Source organism: Pseudonaja textilis, chromosome 1, assembly GCF_049901715.1.
Source record: "Pseudonaja textilis isolate UNSWEBS1 chromosome 1, rPseTex1.2, whole genome shotgun sequence".
In the NCBI taxonomy this organism is placed as follows: domain Eukaryota; kingdom Metazoa; phylum Chordata; class Lepidosauria; order Squamata; family Elapidae; genus Pseudonaja; species Pseudonaja textilis.
Genome location: NC_141990.1, coordinates 11955419 through 11975696, shown reverse-complemented (window position 1 = coordinate 11975696; position 20278 = coordinate 11955419). Strand labels below are relative to the sequence as shown.

The 20278-nt window shown below is 41.9% G+C and overlaps 1 protein-coding gene across 2 annotated transcripts in view; it reads right to left on the bottom strand.

The window, feature by feature from the left end:
* The window catches only part of RAP1GAP2 (RAP1 GTPase activating protein 2), a 169661-nt gene that overhangs the window by 84388 nt on the left and 64995 nt on the right, over positions 1-20278 (bottom strand). The window contains exon 1 of one of the 2 annotated variants that reach the window (XM_087926219.1): positions 7640-7853. The exons of the other annotated variant lie outside the window; for it this stretch is intronic. Within the exon in view, the coding sequence (XP_087782345.1) occupies positions 7640-7780 (141 nt within the window). The 5' untranslated portion in view covers positions 7781-7853. Of the gene's footprint in view, positions 1-7639; positions 7854-20278 lie in introns of those variants that run through there. 2 annotated transcript variants of the gene reach the window in all.

Genomic DNA, 20278 nt, shown 5'->3' with positions numbered 1-20278 from the left:
TCCTATTTTCCCCCAAGTAAATTGGGATAAGAGAGAGATGACTGACCAAAAGTCATCCAGCTGGCTTTCATGGGACTAGAACTGGCAGCCTCTAGCTTTCTAGCTTGGTACCTTAACCACTAGACCAAACTGTCTCTTCAGCTGACATCAGAATACAGGCAGTCCTTAATCTTGGACCACAATTGAGCTCAACATTTTTGTTGCTAAGCAAGACATTGATTAAGTGAGTTCTGCCCCATTTCATGACGCTTCTCGTCACAGTTGTTGAGTGAATCACTGCATTTGTTAAGTGAGTAACGTATTTGTTAAGTGAATCTGACTTTGCTTGTCAGAAGGTTTCACAAGATGATCATATGATCCCAGGACACTGCAACCTGCAATGTATGAGTCAGTTGCCAAGTGTCTAAGTTTTGATCACGTGACCATGGGGTATGCTGTAATGGTCGTAAATGTGAAAAACGGTCATAAGACACTTTTTTCGGGGTCGTAACTTCTAACAGTCACTAAATGAACTGTTGTATGTTGAGGACTAACCGTATCTCTGATGTCAACTGAAATTTGTACTTGTCTGAATCTGAACCTGGGACTTCCTGATCTCAGCCCAACACCTGGAATTCAACACCATCCCAAAGTCCTTTTCCACAATCAAAGACCAGCAGCAACAGACTTAAAAGGTCAAGCTTGTTACAGCTGGAAATCTGCAGCCTGACCTTCTCAGCTTTTAACTTCTTAAGTTTCAGTGGAGACAAAGGTACAGCTATAACTCTTATCGATAGGTAGCAGTAGGTGACATTTCCGAGTTTCTGCTGTGAAAGAGTTTGTGACTTGCCAAAACCTATGCTGAACAAAGATGAGTTCTCAGAATCACTCAACGTCCTTAGATTCACCTATAAGGTAAAAAAGATTTCCTAAACCAGTTTCTGTTCCGATAAGGGAGATGTGGCGGCTCAGTGATTAAGACACTGAGTTCATCAGCTGGAAAGCTGGCCGCCCAAGTTCGAGACCCAACGCCACACAATAGGGTGAGTTCCCATCCTGGCCTGAGCTCCTGTCAGCCTAGCACTTCAAAAGCAGGCAAGTGCAGGTAGATAAATAAGTATCACTTTGGTGGGAAGGTACACTGACCTGACCAAAGCCATTTTGGAAGCTTCAGTGTTGCCACACTGGAGCGGACGGATAGGGAGGGAGGATTATTTTCTCCCCAAAGATTTTTATTTTTATTTTTTACACATCTCTTCACATGAGCAACATGATTCCAGATTACAATATTTATATATAGTCATAGTTACACTTTCAACTTTCTTAATTAATATCACTTCAAATTATTATCCATTCAACTAATCTTTAGATAAATTTCCCTTTCATATTTCAATTCATTAATTGAATATCAAAATCATTTCATCCTCACATATATTTTCAATTCTTTATCCCCTATTATTTCCATTTTCAGCTTACCACCTATTTTATGTTACCTTATGTATTGTTATCATCTATAACTTTCTCAAGACCAATATATAATTAGACAGTCAATGAAAGATAAAAACGAGTAAAAGTAAAGTAAGATTAATACATTTAGAATACACATGGTATATCCCCCCATCTACAATATATCGTATATCTATTCCAGAGATATTCATATAATGGGAGGGAGGATTTTAGATAGCCGGGATTTTGTAGCCAAAATAAAATACTTTCTCTTGGGAACCAAGGACATTCTCACACTTGGCCAGAGGAAGGAGGAGTCATGTCACCGGGCAACCAGACAGCGCCGTGATTGGACTATGTGACCGATTGTTTTGAGACAGTAACAAACTTTTACTTTTAATTGGGTGAAAACCACGGGAACCTTCAGAGTCGGTTTTCACACGATCTGTGCCAATATGATATATCCAATAACTTTGAGGAATCTACCTGCCTCGGAGTTTTGCTTGCTAGGAGTCTATTACTTGAAACCCTGACATTAAACTGACTCTTCAGAGTTGACAACCATGCTGGCCACATGACCGTGGAAATGTCTTATGTGCTGGCTCAATGGGCTTGAAACAGAGGTGAGCACTATAGTCAGCTGGGGAGTAAAAATACGCAGGGACTCCTTTACCTTTCCTTACTTTTCTGTTCCTATATTCAAAAAGCACTGATGTTAATGCTGACATGACAAAAAGAAAAGAAAGGCATGATTTATAAGATTAAAATGTTGGTTTCCCATACACAAAAATACACACACTTCCACACATTTATAGCTTCCTGTGCTATTTACACAGCAACAAAATATTTTCCCATATGTTCTTCAGAAGCTATTAAATTATTTTTCACCCACTTGGAAAACAATCCCCACCCTTGTTGCATTTTCAAATTTGCATCATTTTGCAGCAGTCAACATTCATGGGAAGCAAAGATTTTCTCCTTCATTTTTCCTTATCAATTGCTATCAAAAAGCAAAAAAAAAAAAAAAGTTTTTTGGCCTTTCTTTGAAAAAGATGACTTTTGCACAAGTAAATGAATAAATTTCAATGACATTCTTGCAAGTGAAATATAGAATCTTTGCATTGATTGATTGATTTTGCGGGGTCGTTCCAATCACAAGTAACACTGAATGGCCTGCAACTCCTACACAGTATTTTAGATTACAATAAAACCAAACAAAATTGCAGTCAACAAATCACAATGACAACAACACAACAGAAAAACCTGGGGGTAGTTGCAGTCCATTCACCTGCCCAATTAAAACTTTAATTTAAGTCAATAAAATTTAAACCTTTTCATTAGCAAAGGGAGAAACATCTTATTCAATCTCACAGGATGTCAGTCCTTCAAAGCTAGTCCAGACTAAGGGTAAGACTAAGAAATCAGGTCATGTAAGCTAATACTTCTTCTATTATAAGATTACTATAACACAGGGGCGTCAAACTCAATTTCATTCCAGAGCTGTGGTGGCGCAGTGGTTAAAGTGCAATACTGCAGGCTACTTCTGCTGACTGCTGATTGCTAGCAGTTTGCCAGTTCAAGTCCCACCACTCAAGGTTGACTCGGCCTTCCATCCTTCTGAGGTCGGTAAAATGAGGACCCAGATTGCTGGCTCTGTAAAACTGCTTAGAGAGGGCTGTGAAAGCACTGTGAAATGGTATATAAGTCTAAGCGCTATTGCTATTGCGGGCTGCATCAGAGTTGTGTTTGATCTCGGGGGGGAGGGGGCTGGGCTGGGTATGGTCAAGGTGGGCATAGCCAGCATGATGTCACTCGTGTCAGCGGCATCTGTGGTGGCCTGAGCGCTCTGCTAGTGAAAACAGGCTCCTGAGCTCCATTTTTGGTTACAATGGCCTCCTGCAACCCTCTGCCAGCAAAAAATGGAGGTTGGTGGTGGGGCACACGTGGCCCTTGAAAGCTTTGTTTTTCGCTGTGATGACCTCCTGCAACCTTCTTTGAAAGCAAAAATGGAACTTGGAGAGCCGTGTACAAGCCCTTGCAAGCTCCGTGGGCTGGTCCTTCACTATTTTCAGGGTGGCCCTGTGGGCCAGATCTAAGCACCCCGTGGGCCGGATCTGCCCCTGGGCCTTGAGTTTGATACCCCTGCTATAACAGGATCTTGCAAGTCTGATCTTGCTTCTCTCTCCTTTGTAGGAACTAGGGAAGGTCTTACCTGAGATGCTTACTCAAATTCCATTTCTGCCCTGGACTCATTTATCTAACCAGTGACTTGGTTGAGGCGTTTCCTTCTGTTCCTCAAGGTTATTTCTTTTTTCCCACTACACTGAGTTTGTCTGAACCACAAACAAGACTGAACAAAGAAGGGCATATTAAAATATCCCAGAGGTGCTATTCCAAAGGAGGGAAGAAAGGTAGAGAAGGAGTACTTCTGCAGCCCCTTTAGATGGCACTTCTAAAAGACATGGAGAGAGCCTGTAATTTTTTACCTTCTTGACTGGACGTTATCAGTCAAGAAGGCCAAAATGTTATCACGAGAAAGCAGTTCTACAGATATCCAAGTCTTGAAACATGAAAGGATTTAAAGGCAACAACCAGCACCTTGAATTGCACCTGGAAGCCAACTACTAAGCAATGCATCTCCCAAAGCAGTGGTGCTTATATAGATACAATGAGGAGCGCCCCTGACTGTTTAGACTGCTGCATTCTGGATCAATTATAGAATGGAGAAACATAGTAGTATGTGAGAAGGACCTTGAGAGACAGAAGGAAGAGCTGCAGACTAGACGACTGGTGTGTAAATATTATCTCAGTCCACAGAAGGAGGGAAAGCTTTGGAAACATTTCAAAAGGGATTCTCCCTAATTTTTCAGAGAGTAAAAGGAATGGAGGGGAGAAATACTTTCAGTCTTGCAAGATTCTTTTAATGAATAGAATAGAATTTTTTATTGGCCAAGTGTGATTGGACAGAAAGGAATTTGTCTTGGTGCATAAGTTCTCAGTGTACATAAAAGAAAAGATACATTCCTTAAGAATCAAGAATTATGGAGTTCCGGTTTGCAGCGCTTCGGAGCAGGCAGGAATCCGCGATCGTGCGCGATTTCTGCCTGCGCTCGCCGCTGGAGTGCCCTGAGCCATCTGGCTTCAGGGCTAGCTACCTCCGTAGAAGGTGGTGAAGACAGGCGGGATCTGGCAGGGTCGAGAGAAATCGCACCTCTCTTCCCTAGCTGGCTAAACCCCCTTTTCCGAAGGCAGTAGAGCGGCGGTCAGAAATGGCTGCCACAAAGAAGAGCTCAGCCGGAAAAGAAAGTGCAGGAGGAGTTAAGAAGAAGTGAAAGTTTTTTTGCTGGCTGGGACAAAGCAACAACGAAGGTATCCTGGAACTTAAAATTTGTGAAAGATACATCGTTCCCAGAGATTTACAAGCGGCGAATGGAAGTTAAAAGGGAAATTTCTTTTTTTTCACTCTCCTTCCTAATGTTGACAGTGAACAGAAATACATGAGAAATCGGAAAAAACCGCTTTGGCATCAATAGGTAAACTGGATAATTAAAAGCTAAAGGGATAATAAGGATTTCTGAACATTTAAAAAAAAATTTTTGCTGTAAGTGGGAAGGGAGAGGAAAAGAATTGGAGCAGGATTTGGAAGTAAGGAGGAGATTGCCTAGAATTTTTAAAGAATCATTAAATACTAACAAGACTTCTAAAAGATACGTTTTAACTGGAACTTTGCAACTAAACAGTAACCCCAGAAAGAGAAAGTGAAGAAAGAAGAAAGTGCTAAAAGAAACAGCTTATTTGGACTGTTTGGTGACTTTGGGAAATTATCTTTGAAGGACTAAAACCACTTGGGTGGTTGTTTTGGAAAAAAAAATTCTTTCTACAATGGCATCACTTGTGGATAAATTGAAAATTGAATTCAAAAAATACAAAGAAGAAGATACAAGAAGGGAAAGACTCTCTTGGCACTCTTTTTCAATTCTTAGAAATGGCGATTTGCACCTATGAGAAACTGACGGTGCAACAAGACGATTGGGATAAAGAAGAAGCCATCTTTGATGAACAAGTAACTGTATTTGGGGAAGAAAGGGAGAAGGAGAAAAAGAAAAAGGGGACTTTAAGATTTAAAAAAACAACCAAAAAGAGAAAAATAAGATGAAAAATGGATATAATGTTAGAAAATATCAGAAAGGGGGAATGCAGAAGAAGAAAAGGGAGGTGGAGAGACAAGGGAGTAAAAAGGGCAGAGAGAAGAAGAAGCAAGGGAGGAAGGGAGGGATGAGAAGCCTCAATGGTGTGGAGCAAGATGTAAAGAAACAAGACTCATTTAGAGATAATGGGTAAAAACTTAACTGAAAAGGTGATTCTGCAAAGGTACATAAGATTGTATTGTTATATTTGTACTTAGAAATAATGTTAGAAAATTGGAAACAACATGTGATCAAAAAATGGGATAAAATATTCAGTGTAACTTAGTGAAATTTTTGTGAACAAAAGGAAGGCAATGAAATAAATGAGAGAATTGAAGTAGGAGGAAATGGGAACATTTTAATGATACAATGATTTAAAATATAAGTGATGTGAAGTGGGGGGGAAATAACTATGGAAAGTATAAGTGTTCCCATAAAAGTATGATATTTAATTGAAAATTAATGTGTAAAATGTTTAAGATTTAAATGAATATTAATATTAATGATAGATTTGAATTGGCATGGATAGTTGTTTTAATTATATTACATACTTATAAATTTTTCTTTTTTAAAAATATAATGTGTAACTTTAGAATGTACTAAACAGAATCCCAATGGAAGTTATGTACTATACTAAGTGTTATAAATTTAGGGGAAAGAGTTAAAGGCATCACACTCCAATTAGGGTACAGGAGAAATCTTGTTTAAAGAGAAAATATAAATAGATAGCTGGAAACAGAACAGACAAAGAATAATAAGCATAATGATCTGAACTGAGATGAGATAAATAAAATAAAACTAAGAAAGTTAAAAGAGGTGAGAAGCTATATAGAAAATGGAAAATGGTAATAAGATATGGAATGGTACATAAAATGAACATGAATTTGAATTTGTGTCTGTATGAAGAGATGTAACCCGGGATCAAGCAGCTTTCAGAAAAGATGTTTTATGTTTTTATGTTTTATGTTTTGTTTGTTTGTGTATTGTCTTTGAAAATTAATAAAATTTGTTTAAAAAAAAAGAATCAAGAATCATAAGGTACAACACTTAATAATAGTCACAGGGTACGATAAGCAATCAAATCATAATGTTAGCTTATAATAAAGATAAAGCTAGCAAACCTGGTGCCCGTGTTCCAACTAACCAACTCCAAACCAATAAACTCTGAGACAAACACTTCCTCAAAGTTCCATTTTATTAGAGTTGTCATATTGGCAACTGGGAAAACCCGAATCTGAGAGCTCCGGGTTTTCTCTTCCCCCCCACCCCCAAATCAAAGATCCATCCCCTGCATCCATCAGTCCATCACATGGCCCAATCAAATCTGCATCCCAACTGGAAACAGCCCTCCAGTCACTCCCCTCCAGGTGCAGGGCAACATGTCCTTGACTCTCTGAGAAAGAATGTTGTTGTGTCTAATCTTCTACCTCACTATGAACCCCACCTCCCAAAATCCCAGGCACTGAATGTGGCAGCCTTGAAGCTTCCAAGTAAAAAATGGCTTCCAAGGCCTAGTTTGTTCTTCTTGTCTGGACTACCTTGTAGGGTTAGCAAGAAGGATGGTCTACATATTATCATGCTATAATTTATCCCCTCCCCTTGATCCTCAGGTGGATCCTCAGTGGCAGAAACCAGAGTCTGTTTTCTGTTACCAGAACAAAGTTTGAGAGAACTACTTGAGACTGCAGTGACTCTCAAAGTTTTGCTTTCTTCAAAAGGCACTTCTTTCCTTAGTGGTTTCAGAATGCTTGAAAGTTCCTTTCAAATTTCCCTAGCCTTATATACTTCTATAGTTGGAATGCACCTAAGAGATCTTTTAATCTGAGCCTCCCTAGAGCAGGAATTATTGTCCAATCTTTGCTTGAAGCCATATCTAGCCCAACCTCCAGAATAATGCCTGACTTTGAAAGGGGGTAATTTTCACCTGCCTAACTGGAAAACCTTCACTAACTTAGCATCAAACCAACTAGTTGACAGTAGATCTTGAGGCCAACATACTTTTCATGTCTCCCTTCTCCCTTACTCACCAGAATGCTACTCAAGAGATCCATCATTTTCTGTATAAGTTGCTCCTTACAGAAAGCTAAGAAAGAGCTACAGGCATCCAAAACTCCTTGTTGTTTTCTGGAGGAACTTCTCTGAATCCAGAGGTTGTTCTGGTCACCCATATAGCCAGTGCTTTCGACTTGTTCTCCAACCAACTTTGGTTAATATTTTCCCTCAGGAACACTTCGCAAGCTGGCAGTTTTACAGGTGTAATGGGCGTGGCAAATCCAGTAGGGAGGGCACCCAAAACAGGTTGTGCAGGAAATATGGTTTTAATATTTCAGGCAAAGAAGCAAAGAGTGGTAGTTCCTTTTTTTATTTTTTTATTTTGGCAACTCTCCCGAGTTTGGAACGAGATCAAAGGCACCTCATTGTATAAGAGTCATGTTAATATGGAAAGCAAACATTCTGGAGAAATGCATGCATACGTGTATGAGACTTTTGGTTTGTGTTGAAAACAGATGGAGGGAGGGAGGGAAAAAGAAAGAAAAGAAAAAAGAGCAAACATAATTTTTAATGCAAGTGTCAGAAGCAAGAGGTTATTAATTAGCTGGGTTGTCACCTGTCTCCTATTTCAAGGCGCTGTTCCTTATTTAGAATTAAAATGAAGTGTTTCTTTCCAAATGAATGAGGAATGTAATTTGTTCCTCCCCCACACCTTTTTTTTTTTTTTTTGGTATCAGGAGATAGGGAGCATTAGTGAAAAAAGGCAGCTTGAATTTAAACATGCCGTGAGTTTAAACTGTATGAAAATTTATCATGATTAGCCTCCGTTTTTTACTCCTAATGCCACACTTCAAGAGTGCCGATGCATTTTAACAGAGGCGCATTGAGTTGGCTCCCAAAATCAGAGACACAATTAACCATCGTGACAATGGAAGCCTCAAATTACTTGAGCTATGCCCTTTATCTGAATGCTGCTCTAGACACAGAAAGGCGGGATATATAAAACACAACAATTAAATACATTTAATGAAGGGCCATATATTCCAATAAAGCACCGTTGTTCTGCCATTGGCAATGTGTCAGTTTGTTGAAAGATTACAAGGTGTTCCTTTTACTGGAACAGGTGGTATACCTATTAATTGGAATGGGGGAATTGAAGGTTGGTGTGCAATGTTATGCTTTGAGATGCTCAAGCAAGAATGTCAAAATAAATCTACCGATGACAATGTGGAAGTAAGTGGGTTTATTTTATTTATTTTCATTCCGTCACATTTTCTTTATGATTAGTTTGTTCATTTCTTTTCCAGCTAAGAGACGGTAACGGGATGCCTGGCTCAGAAAGCCTGTATACCCCACCTCATTTTAATAGCCAACTTGGGAAATATTCCAATATATTATTATTGATGATGATGATGATGATGATGATGATATTGCTGTTGATCATCGTACAGTCAGCCAGATGTTCAGACTGGGTTTGGCATTTTTGCCTTCCTATTGAGTCCTTACCACAGGCAAATCTGGATGTTTGACAGTGTTACAGATAGCAGTGCAGGATGGAAGCTGTTCCAAGTAAAGCTGCCTTTTGCAATTGACTGATGGCGAATTTGTCAATGCCAAGGATGTTCAAGTGGTGCTCCAGTTGTTTTGGGATTGTACCCAAGGCGTCTATTACTATTGGTACTATGCTTGTTTGCCTTTGCCACCGTTGTGCATTTTTTTATTTCTTCTATCATTTCTACTGATAGGACTTGTAGTAGTATTTATTTATTTATTTGTTTGTTTACAAAACTTTTAAAAACTGCCCTATAATTTTAAAAAATGCATAAATAAACCCCATGGCAGCAACAATTACAATCAAATTGGTCACTTGATTGGTTCTATCTTCAATTGTGGTCCCCAGACCCACGGACAAAACCACATTTTAAGGACTTTCAGAAAAACAACAGGGTAGGGGCTAACCAGAGGTATTCAGCAGGTTCTGACCAGTTCTGGAGAACCAGTAGTGGAAATTTTGAGTAGTTCAGAGAATTGGCAAATACCACCTCTGACTGACCCCACCCCCATCTATTCTCTGCCTCCCTGGTGATCGGCTGGGTCTTCTTTGGTTGCCCTGCACAGGAGAACGGAGCTAGAAAGCAGGTTAGTGGGGTGGGGAGGGAATGGGGATTTTGCAGTATACTTCCTCTGCCACACCCATCAAGCCACGCCCAAGCCCACCAGAACCATAGTAGAAAAAAAAATTGAGTCCCACCACTGGGGCTAACCATACTTCAGAGGAAAGGATGTTCCATAGAGAGGGAGCCACCACCGAGCAGTCCCTTCATACTAGATGACGGGATGGATGGGATCCATAACATGCCCTGCCTTCCTGTCCTGATGGGCCAGGTGCATTTTGGGATGAATGTGCTGCCTATTTTTCTCTCTCTTTCTCTCTCTCTCTCTCTCTCAATTTCAAAACCTCGTGCCAAATCACATAATGGCATTTTATTTACTGAAGCTAGCAATATAACTGCCCATGTTACAACCAATTCTGGACAGCTCCCAATCAAAATGAAAAAGGCTATAAAACCACGCCCATTGAAAACAACAAAAAACCTGGGGCCAAGTCATACAGTCTCTTATCTCATTGCTTGAGAGAAAGCCAGGTCTTGCAAGATTTGCAGAAAGGCCCGGCTGAACTTCAGGGAGGCAGAGTGTCCTGTAGGGCAGGGACTGCCATGGAAAAGCTACACTTCCTGGGTCCCATCGTATGGCAATATTTAGGGACGTGGTGGCTCACTGGCCAAGACACTGAGCTTGTCTATTAGAAAGGTCAGCAGTTTGGTGATTCGAATCCCTAGCACCGCATAATGGAGTGAGCTCCCGTTACTTGTCCCAGCTTCTGCCAATCTAGCAGTTTGAAAGCATGTAAAAATGCAAGTAGAAAAATAGGGACCATTTTGGTGGGAAGATAACAGCGTCCCGTGCACCTTCGTCATTTAGTCATGCTGTCCACAGGACCACGGAGACGTCTTCGGACAGCGCTGCCTCTTTGGCTTTGTAACGGAGATGAGCACCGCCCCCTAGAGCCAGAAACAACTAGCACGTATGTGCAAGGGAAACCTTTACCTCGACCTTTAACCACCCCATGGTGCTTCAGTTTACAGCATTCTCTGAATCAGCATACTGCCCCCCAACAACCTGGATCCTCATTTTAGTGATCTTAGATCAGGGGTGTCAAACTCACATCGTCAGGGCATCGGCACGTGACATATCGGGACTTTTTTCCATTCATCAACCTGGCCGTGGGTAGTGCGTAACGCCTCTGGTCCGTGGGCCAGGAGTTTGACAGCCCTGTCTTAGAAGGACAGGTGAATGAGTCAACCTTGAGCCCCATCAGGATTGAACTCCAGCTGTGGGCAGAGTTTGCCTGCAATACTGCACTTTAAGAGCAGAGCTGCACTCTGTCTGACTTGGTAGAATGAATGGACATCTCTAGGGAAAGGCAAACCCATAGATAAGCTGGCCCTGCACCATATATGGCTTTAAAAGTGATAACCAGCACCTTGAATTGCACCTGGAAAGAAAATGGAAGCCAGTGCAGCTTGCACAACCAAGGTAATATATGGGCAAACCCAGGTGCACCTATTAACATGCACACTGCTGCAGTCTGGACCAGCTGAAGTTTCTGGGTGATCTCCAAGAACTCTGAACAGAAACCACTAACCTCTTGAGCTAATTTCAAAACCTCTTAACAGTCAAAGCAACCTTTTCCTTGCAACAGAAACAGAGGGCAAGTACCAAGTTCCAAATTTTGCACATATTGCATGAAAGAAACAACCATAGGACATGATTTCCAGATTTTGATATCTTTGTCCAGAAAAATTCCAGCCTGCTTCCTAAATGTTTACCTTAGATAAATACAACATGTTACTAATTTATCCCATCAGTTGAAAACTTGCAATTTTTAAAAACGACATGAGAGATCTTTGCTGGTTTCATCTTTAATGTCCTTCTTGGGAAAAGAACACAATGGTTTTTTGTTTTTTTTAAGCAGGTAAAAGGTGTACCCTTCACACAGAACCAAACCTCAATTCCCCATACTGAGATGCATTTAGCAGCCTATTCATCTATTTCCTCTAGAATTTATTTTAATTAGACGGTTGAAAGCTAGGTGTAAATTGATGTTTTAATATTGATTGTTTTTCTCAGTGGATTAAATTGCTTGATCCAAATCAACTGATCTTTCAATTGAAAAGTTCAATACTTGCCCACTAACTTGGAGGGAATCATTTTACCCACCTCAGAAGGGTGGAAGACTTAGTCAACCATAAGGCAGGTGGGATTTGGAGTGCCAAATTGCAGCCAGCCAGCCAGCATCCAGCAGAAATAGCCTGCAGTACTGCACTCTAATCACTGCGCCACTGTCGTTGCCCATCTCACAAGTTAAAACAAAATTAGGATACTAATAGTAATGGACCCACTTCACCAGTTCACCTGTCCCCTGAGGTTGCTAGGCCCGTTGGCATAATTAGAGCTTAAAGGATCTTCAGAAGCCCAGAGGTGATTAAGCCATCTTCATTATGTTTTTGGATGACCATTTGAGCTACCTTGGTTCAAAAAATGTTGCCCTACAGCGCACAGTTTGCTTATCTAAAGTTTACAGACTGGGGGGTTTAGGAGTATACAGATATTTGAACCCAGTTCTTGACCTTGGAACAGTCGTTCCCTCTCAGGCCAATCTACCTAAATAAGGTAGACCTTCTAGGGATAAAATTAGGAGTCCCAAATGCGCCACCTTGAGTTCATGGAAGAAAGGGAGAATACAAGTCTAAGAAATCAATAATAATAATGACGATTGGAGTAGTCTGCTGGTTAGAAGACAAGGTGGTAGACAGAGACAAAGAAGAAAAGTGTGGACTACCAATATCTTAGTAAGTTAACTTTGTTTTTGTAGAGCGTCTACTTTAAAAGACCATGTCATAAATCTAAGCTATGTACTTTTGTCAAGGCCTTGATCTACACAGTCGTGTTGCATTATCTTGACTTCTTTGGCTCCTTTGTACTCATTCTTGCTCCCCATGGAAAAGATCCTAAAATCCCTTCTTTGCAACATGACATAGGCTGTTAATCTCCTTTTCACCAGATTATATAGTCTTATTCACATGTGAGAAGAATCAACAGTAAGGAAGGCTATTCAGCTGAAAACTGAAGTTGAGAACGCTTTTTAATAAAAAAATAAGCTTGACTTCCTAAATTAGCAGTTCCCGACAACAAGGAGTGTCAAACTCAAGGCTCGCCAGCTGGATGCAGCCTGGGCGGTGCTTAGATCTGGCCTGCAGGGCCACCCTGGAAAAAGCAAAGGACTGGCCCGTGGTGCCTCTACAGGGGAAAACGGAGGTCGGGAGGGCCACACATGCCACCCCACCACTCCACTTTCACTGGCAGGTGGCTAGCAAAAAAAACTAAAAGCAAAACAGAAGGAGCAATGTTGCTCCTTTCGCACTTGAGCATTTCCTTTGAGGGAAGGAAAAAGGGAACAAGGAAAGACAACAAAAAAAGAAGGGAAGATGGGAAGAGAGCAAGGAAGGAAAAATAAGGAAAGAGGGCAAGGAAGAAGGAAGGAGAATGAAGAGGGAAGTAAAAGGAAGGAAGGAAGGAAGGAAGGAAGGAAGGAAGGAAGGAAGGAAGGAAGGAAGGAAGGAAGGAAGGAAGGAAGGAAGGGAGATTATAATAAGAGGGAAGGTCTGAGGGAAGTCCTGCCTTAGCACTTCACCACCATAGGTGCCCCTGACATGAGTGACATTGAATTGGCCACGCCCACCATGTCCACGCCTCCCCTGGCCATGCCTATGCCAGCCACCACCACCCCGACATCAAAGACAACCCTGATGTGGCCCTCAATGAAATCAAGTTTGACACTCCTGTCCGGGGTGTCAAACTCAAGGCCTGTCGGCTGGATCCAGCCTGAGGGGTGCTTAGATCTGGCCTGCGGGGCCGCCCTACAAACGGTGGAGGACCGCCCTGCAGTACCTCTGCCAGCAGAAATGGAGCGTATGGCTCTCTTGAACTCCGTTTTCAGCTGCGACAGCCTCCTGCAACCCTCTGCCAGTGAAAATGGAGCTCCATTTTCACTGGCAGAGCACTCAGACCACCACTGGCACCCCTGACATGAGTGACTTTGAGTGGCCATGCCAGGAGTGGGATTCAAATTTTGTAACAACTGGTTCTGTGGGTGTGGCTAGGTGGGTGTGGCTAGGTGGCCATGGCCGCCGCTTCTCCTCCTCCTCCTCCTCCTCCTCCTCCTCCTCCTCCTCCTCCTCCTCCTCCTCCTCTTCTTCTTCTTCTTCTTCTTCTTCAAACCCCTCCCCCATTTTTTTGCCTCCTGGGCCTCAGGGAAGCCTTCTGGAAGGGCGTTTTTGCTCCCAGGAAACTTCCCTGGGGCCCAGGAAGGCAAAAAACAGCGCCGGGGATGCTGCATGCCCCTTTCTGCTTCCTGGGCCTCAGGGAAGCCTCCTGAGTGAAGCGGGGGGGGGGATCCCGGCACAGCTGATCATCAGAACAGCTGATCATCAGGAGAGGGGGAGAAATACCTTAGGGAGTGACTGGGTGAGGGAGAACGCAGTCAGCGATGTTGTGCATGCGTGATAAGGACTGACTGGGCGGGGAGGGGCGGGGCCAGCCAGGGACACAATTTGCCTGTTTTCCGAACTGCACAGAATCATAACAACCAGTTCTATATAACCAGTCTGAACCGGTAGAATCCCACCCCGCTGGGCCACACACACCCCGCTGGGCCACCAAGATCAAACACAACCTTGATTCCTCCCTCAGAGAAATCAAGTTTGCCACCCTTGTGTTAATCCATCTTGTCATTATTTGGATGCTTGATCTGAAGGCCTACCTCTCCTGACAAGTCTTTAATACTGAGAAAGATGGAGGGAGACAGAAGAAGAGACTGACCCATGGCAGGATGGATGAACTTGGCTACAGTGGTAATAAGTTACACCCTCTGATGGACCATGATGAAGACTGATCATTCTGGAAATCCACATGAGCCAGTTGGTTGTATAAACAGAAGCTTACAATCAAAATCATGTGAAGCATTAGTATCGCTTTATAAAACCTTACTAAGACCACACCTGGAATACTGCATCCAATTTTGGTCACCTCATAACAAAAAAGATGTTGAGACTTTGGAATCTGTGCAGAGAAGAGCAACTAAGATGATTAAAGGCCTGGGGACTGAAACATACGAAGTACGGTTGCAGGATTTGGGAAAGCCTCGTCCAGAGAAAAGAAGACTTGGGGATGAACATGGTAGCAATATTCCAGTATTTAAGGGGCTGCCACAAAGAAGAGAGGGCCAACTTATTTTCCAAAGCAACTGAGGGCAGGACAAGAAGTAACAGATGGGCATTTATCTAGCCTAGAACAAAGGAGAAACTTCCTGACAATGAGAAAAATCAACCAGTGGAACAACTTGCCCTCAGAAATCGTGGGTGCTCCATCACTGGAGATTTTTAAGAAGAGGTTGGACAGCCACTTGTCTGACATGGGATAGCAGGGGTCTTCAAACTTGACAGCTTCAAGATTTGTGGACTTCAACTCCCAGAATTCCTCCTCCAGTCATGTTAGCTCAGGAACTCTGGGAATTGAAGTCCAGAAGTCTTAAACTTGCCAAGTTTGAAGACCCTTGGGGTCTCTTTCTTGAACAGGGAGTTGGACTAAAGGACCCCCAAGGCCCCTTCCAGGTCTATTCTGACACAAATCTATGTGGTTGATGCTGTGTTCAGAGACTGACGACGGTCCTCAGTCCGGTCCACCGCCCGAGCGGGAGCACCGACCCCTCCCATTGGCTGATGCCGTTTGACAGCTGGCTATAAAAGGAGCTGTCAAACGGCATCAGCTGTTGCCGCTAGCTGACTGCCAGTTAGCCTCGGCAGCCGCGGCAACCCTTTATTCGAGCGAATAAAGTCTTTTAAAAAGTCTAGCCTGTGTCCATCTCAGTATCTGCTGCCACTCCACAACAGTTGACATGATGGCACCTAATGAATAGATCAATCAATCAGCCTGCTCAAAACTATATTATTATTTGAATTGGTCCACCATTGAAAGACCTGAAGTTGGGGTTCCATCCTGGGAATAATCTATCTATATAGTTTTGAGAGCACATAATCAATAAAATCACCGAGCCATGCAGACAAACATTGGCCTTGGTCTTTCAAAACACCACAGGGTGCACATTTAAATAAATATTAATGGAAACCACTTGAGTGGGTAATATTCCTCTCGTGGGCATGGGATGTTCTCAAGATTTATCAGGAACGAATAAAAAGCTAAAATGCAGTTCATTGAGCGGATTTGGCTCTCCCTTTGGAAGATCATTACAATTTTGGTTTTCTGTCAAAAACCCAATTAAAATGAAGTGCATAAATTTCAGATACAGGGGATTCTACCTTGGGATTAATTTGGGGAGCTGTTTGTGTTCTGCTTTTAAAGAGATCTCATAATAACATGCAGAGACACTCACAACTCATTCAGCATCAACTCACACAATTAAAATCTCATCAGGGAGTTTAGATTGAAGGAAGAAAAACAAGAGAGAGAAAACTCTTAGGAACTAAAAAGGAGCATCGTACTTTCAGACAGATAAGCCTAGTGCATAATTTGAATACAGACAGTCCTCGACTTCCAATCGTTCCTTTGAGGGACCGTTCAAAGTTAAAACAGCACTGAAAAAAGGGACTTATGACCGTTTTTCACATTTACGAATATTTTAGCATTCCCATGGTGGTGTGATCAAAATTCAGACACTTGACAACTGACTCATAGTTATGACGGTTGCAGTGTCCTGGGGTTATCTGATCACCTTTTGCAGTTTTCTGACTAGCAAAGTCAATGGGGAAACCAAGACAGAACAGAATAGATTAACAGAGTTGGAAGGGATCTTGTAGGTCATCTAGTCCAACCCCCCAGCCCAAGCAGGAGACCCTACATTTCTGACAATGTCTTCTTGAAAGCCTCCAGTGATGAAGCTCCCGCAACTTCCGAGGGCAACTTCTGTTCCATTGCTTGATTGTTCTCACTGTCAGAAAGTTTCTCCTTATTTCCAGGTTAAATCTCTCCTTGTTCAGTTTCCATCCATTATTCCTTGTCTGGCCTTCGGGTGCCTTAGAAAATAGCTTGACCCCTTTGTTCTCTGTGGCAGCCCCTCAAATATTGGAACACAGCTATCCTGCCTCCCCTGGTCCTTCTCTTCACTAGACTAGCCAAGCCCAGTTCCTGTAACTGTTCTTCATATGTTTTAGTCTCCAGCCTCCTGATCATCAGAATAGAACAGAACAGAACAGAACAGAACAACAGAGTTGGAAGGGTCTTCTAGTCCAACCCCCTGCTTAGGCAGGAAACCGTATACCAGATTCACTTCACAACTGTGTTACTAATTTAACACCTGAAGTAATTCACTTACCTGTGGCAAGAAAGGTCATAAAATGGGGCAATATTCACTTAACAAATGTTTCAGTTAGCAACAGAAATTTTGGGCTCAATTGTAGTCACAAGGCAAGGACTACCTGTCGTTGTCAAATGTTTCTCTTCTATTTCTCGACTTCCTTGCTGATGTCCTGGCACCTCTTTTTCAAAACAAAGCCAATAAAAAATGCTTGGCATAATGAGGTATTTCTCAACCTTGGCCCCTTTAAAATGTGTGGACTTCAACTCCCAGAATTCCTCAGGCAGCCTCAGAGGGAATTCTGGGAGTTAAAGTCCACACATCTTAAAGTACCCAAGGTTGAGAAACACTGGCATAATGCAATCATTTGAGCACCAATAAACACATGCCACAATTAGTCAGATATTTTTTTACACTGACTGTGCTACAGAAGGTTAGGAATCATTGAGGAACAAGCTGTACGCAAATAAAAGGATGTGTATTTCTGTGCACAAGATTTTCTTGCAGAACCCCTGAGCAAACAGGATGTAGTGTACATCATCTTTCTTTGAATCCTCAAAAGGGACCAGAAAGTTGATTTTTTTTTCTTTATCTCACCAAAGGAAGTAGAATGTTTTATTTTTATTTAATTTTTTTTAAACCCTGCCTTTATTATTTTTATAAATAATTCATGGTGGTGAACATTCCTAATATTCCTCCCTCCTTCTATTTTCTCCACAACAACAATCCTGTGAGGTGAGTTGGGCTGAGAGGGAGCGACTGGCCCAAAGTCACCCTGCCAACTTTTATGCCTAAGGCAAGGCTAGTCTCCAAGTAATTGGCTCAAAGTCACCTTTCCACTCTAGGCTAGAACCCACAGTCTCCTGATGATTGACCCAAAGTCACCAAGCCGGTTTTCATGCCGAAGGCAGGACTAGAATTCACCAACTCCCAGTTTCTACACTTGTGCCTTAACCACTGACTTGACCAAACTGGCTAAATAAGAATATTCGGGGTCTGTAATTTGACTTTGAGAACAATCAACCAATGGAACAGAAGTTGCCTTCAAAAGTTGTGGGAGCTTCATCTCCGGAAGCTTTCAAGGAAAGACTGGACTTGTATAAGGTAAAGGAGTGGCACACTCAAATTGGTAATTGTGGGGGGATTTCATTTTCTTTTTGAATTGTTTGAATTGGGATGAAATTGGGATTGAAATGACGAAATAAGAATATGTGATGAAATTGCAAACCTGACAGATAAAAGTATGAAGTATAATTGTAGAGTTGTAATTGCAGGAATGTTCCAATCTCAGATAAAGAATGTTTCCAAGCAAATACAACTCAGGTAAACAAAGTCACTAATCTAAAGGAGGATTAGAGAGAGGAAGTAAACATATGTTAGACTTTAACTAGAGATAATTAATTGTATGGATTACTGTGCTAAACAGGAACGAAAGTTAAGCAGTAACCAAAGTTAACCAATGATGGAGGATAACTAAAAATGTGTATAAATGCAAGACTAGACTCCAATAAAGATCATCATGATTCAGTTGTTCATGATCAAACAACCTGACTGCCTCGTCATTACAACATATAATGAATATGAAGATATGAGAATTATTTAAAGTAAAAAGAAATAGGTTAAGAAATGAATAGAAAATATATAAAAGAAGTTTGAGAAAAGTACTTGAGAAAATGTATAGAAAATAATGATAGGATATGAAATCAAATGTGAAAGATTAATATGTAACCAAGGTCATGTTTGTATGGAAATGTGTGAAAACCTGGAATCATGCTGTTCACTAAAAAAGATGTTTTTGAAATGAGAAAAAAAAAATAAAAAAAACTTTTTACGAAAAAAAAGAAAAGACTGGACTTCCACATCTGTCAGAAATGGTGTAGGGTCTCCTGCTTGGGAGGGGGGTTGGACTAGATGACCTACAAGGTCCCTTCCAACTCTGTTCTATATTCCTGGGAGGATAAGAAAAGACATCATTTTGGGAGCTGTTTTTTTTTTGTTCTTTTCTTTACTTCTTCTTGAGTTTAAGTTCTATCAACCAGAAGAGATGAGAAAAAAGAATCTGTCTTTAAGAATGTGCATTCAATTCATCCTCCCTTTCTCAAGCTCTCAAGCCAAAGATATGCAGAGGTTACATCCATTACACCTCTCATTTATGCAGTTTTGACATGACTTCCAGCTCCCTTCCTGGGGGTCGATATAAAGGTGACATAAAGCAAACGCCAGTTTGGTGCAGTGATCAAAGACACAAGGCTAGAAACCATGAGACCATGAGTCCTGCCTTAGATGCAGAACCAGCTGGGCTAGTCCCTCTGTTTTTCAGTCCAACACACCTTACAAAGTTGTCGTTACAGGGGAAAATAATAAAGCAGAACATTGTGGATATAACCTTACGTTGCACAAGATAAAGATGGAATACAGGTAATCCTTGAGTTACGACCACAATTGAGCCCAAAATGTATGTTGCTAAGTGAAACATGTTTAAGCGAAATTTTTAATGACTTTTCCTGCCACAGTTGTTCAGTCAATCATTGCATTTTGTTAAGCTAGTAACACGGTTGTTAAGTGAATCTAGATTTCCCCGTAGAGTTTGCTTGTCAGAAGGTGTGATGACCTGGAGTGGAACAAAAATGTAACAAAATCCAAAACGTAAATAAATGTCCTTTAATGCCTCCAACTTGGCCCCGCTGTTCAATAATTCTCAGCTGGAGATAAAACTTACTCAAAAATAGTCTCCAAAAGAAAGCAATACAGTCCGAACTTAATGAGCAGATAGAGGTGAAATAAAAAAACCAAACAAACTACAATGAAGATATTTCCGCAACGGACCAGGATAAGTAATTACCAAATTCAAGGAGATAACAAGGCACGGTCTGTGGGAAGGCTCCAGAGGCTTGAGGAAAGCCTCGGGGAGGGCGAAAACAGCCTCCCCGGGCTCCAGAGGCTCTCTTGAAGCCAGAAACAGGCCCATTTCCAGCCTTCCTGAACTTCCAGGAGGCCAGTTTTTCGCCCTCCCCAAGCCTCTGTGCACTTACCTGCATCCAAAACAAGCTGCGTGGAGACTACTGGGAGGGGCAGGGTGAGGTGGGCGGGGCCAGCCAAGAGTGGGGTTTGGGGTTTCTCCAAACTGCACAGAATCTTAGCTAAAGGATCTCCTGAATGCCTACAAGCCCCCAGCAGCCCACCCCTGTGCAGACCGGTCCCTCGCTGTTTCCAGGGTGGCCCTGCAGGCCAGATCTAAGTA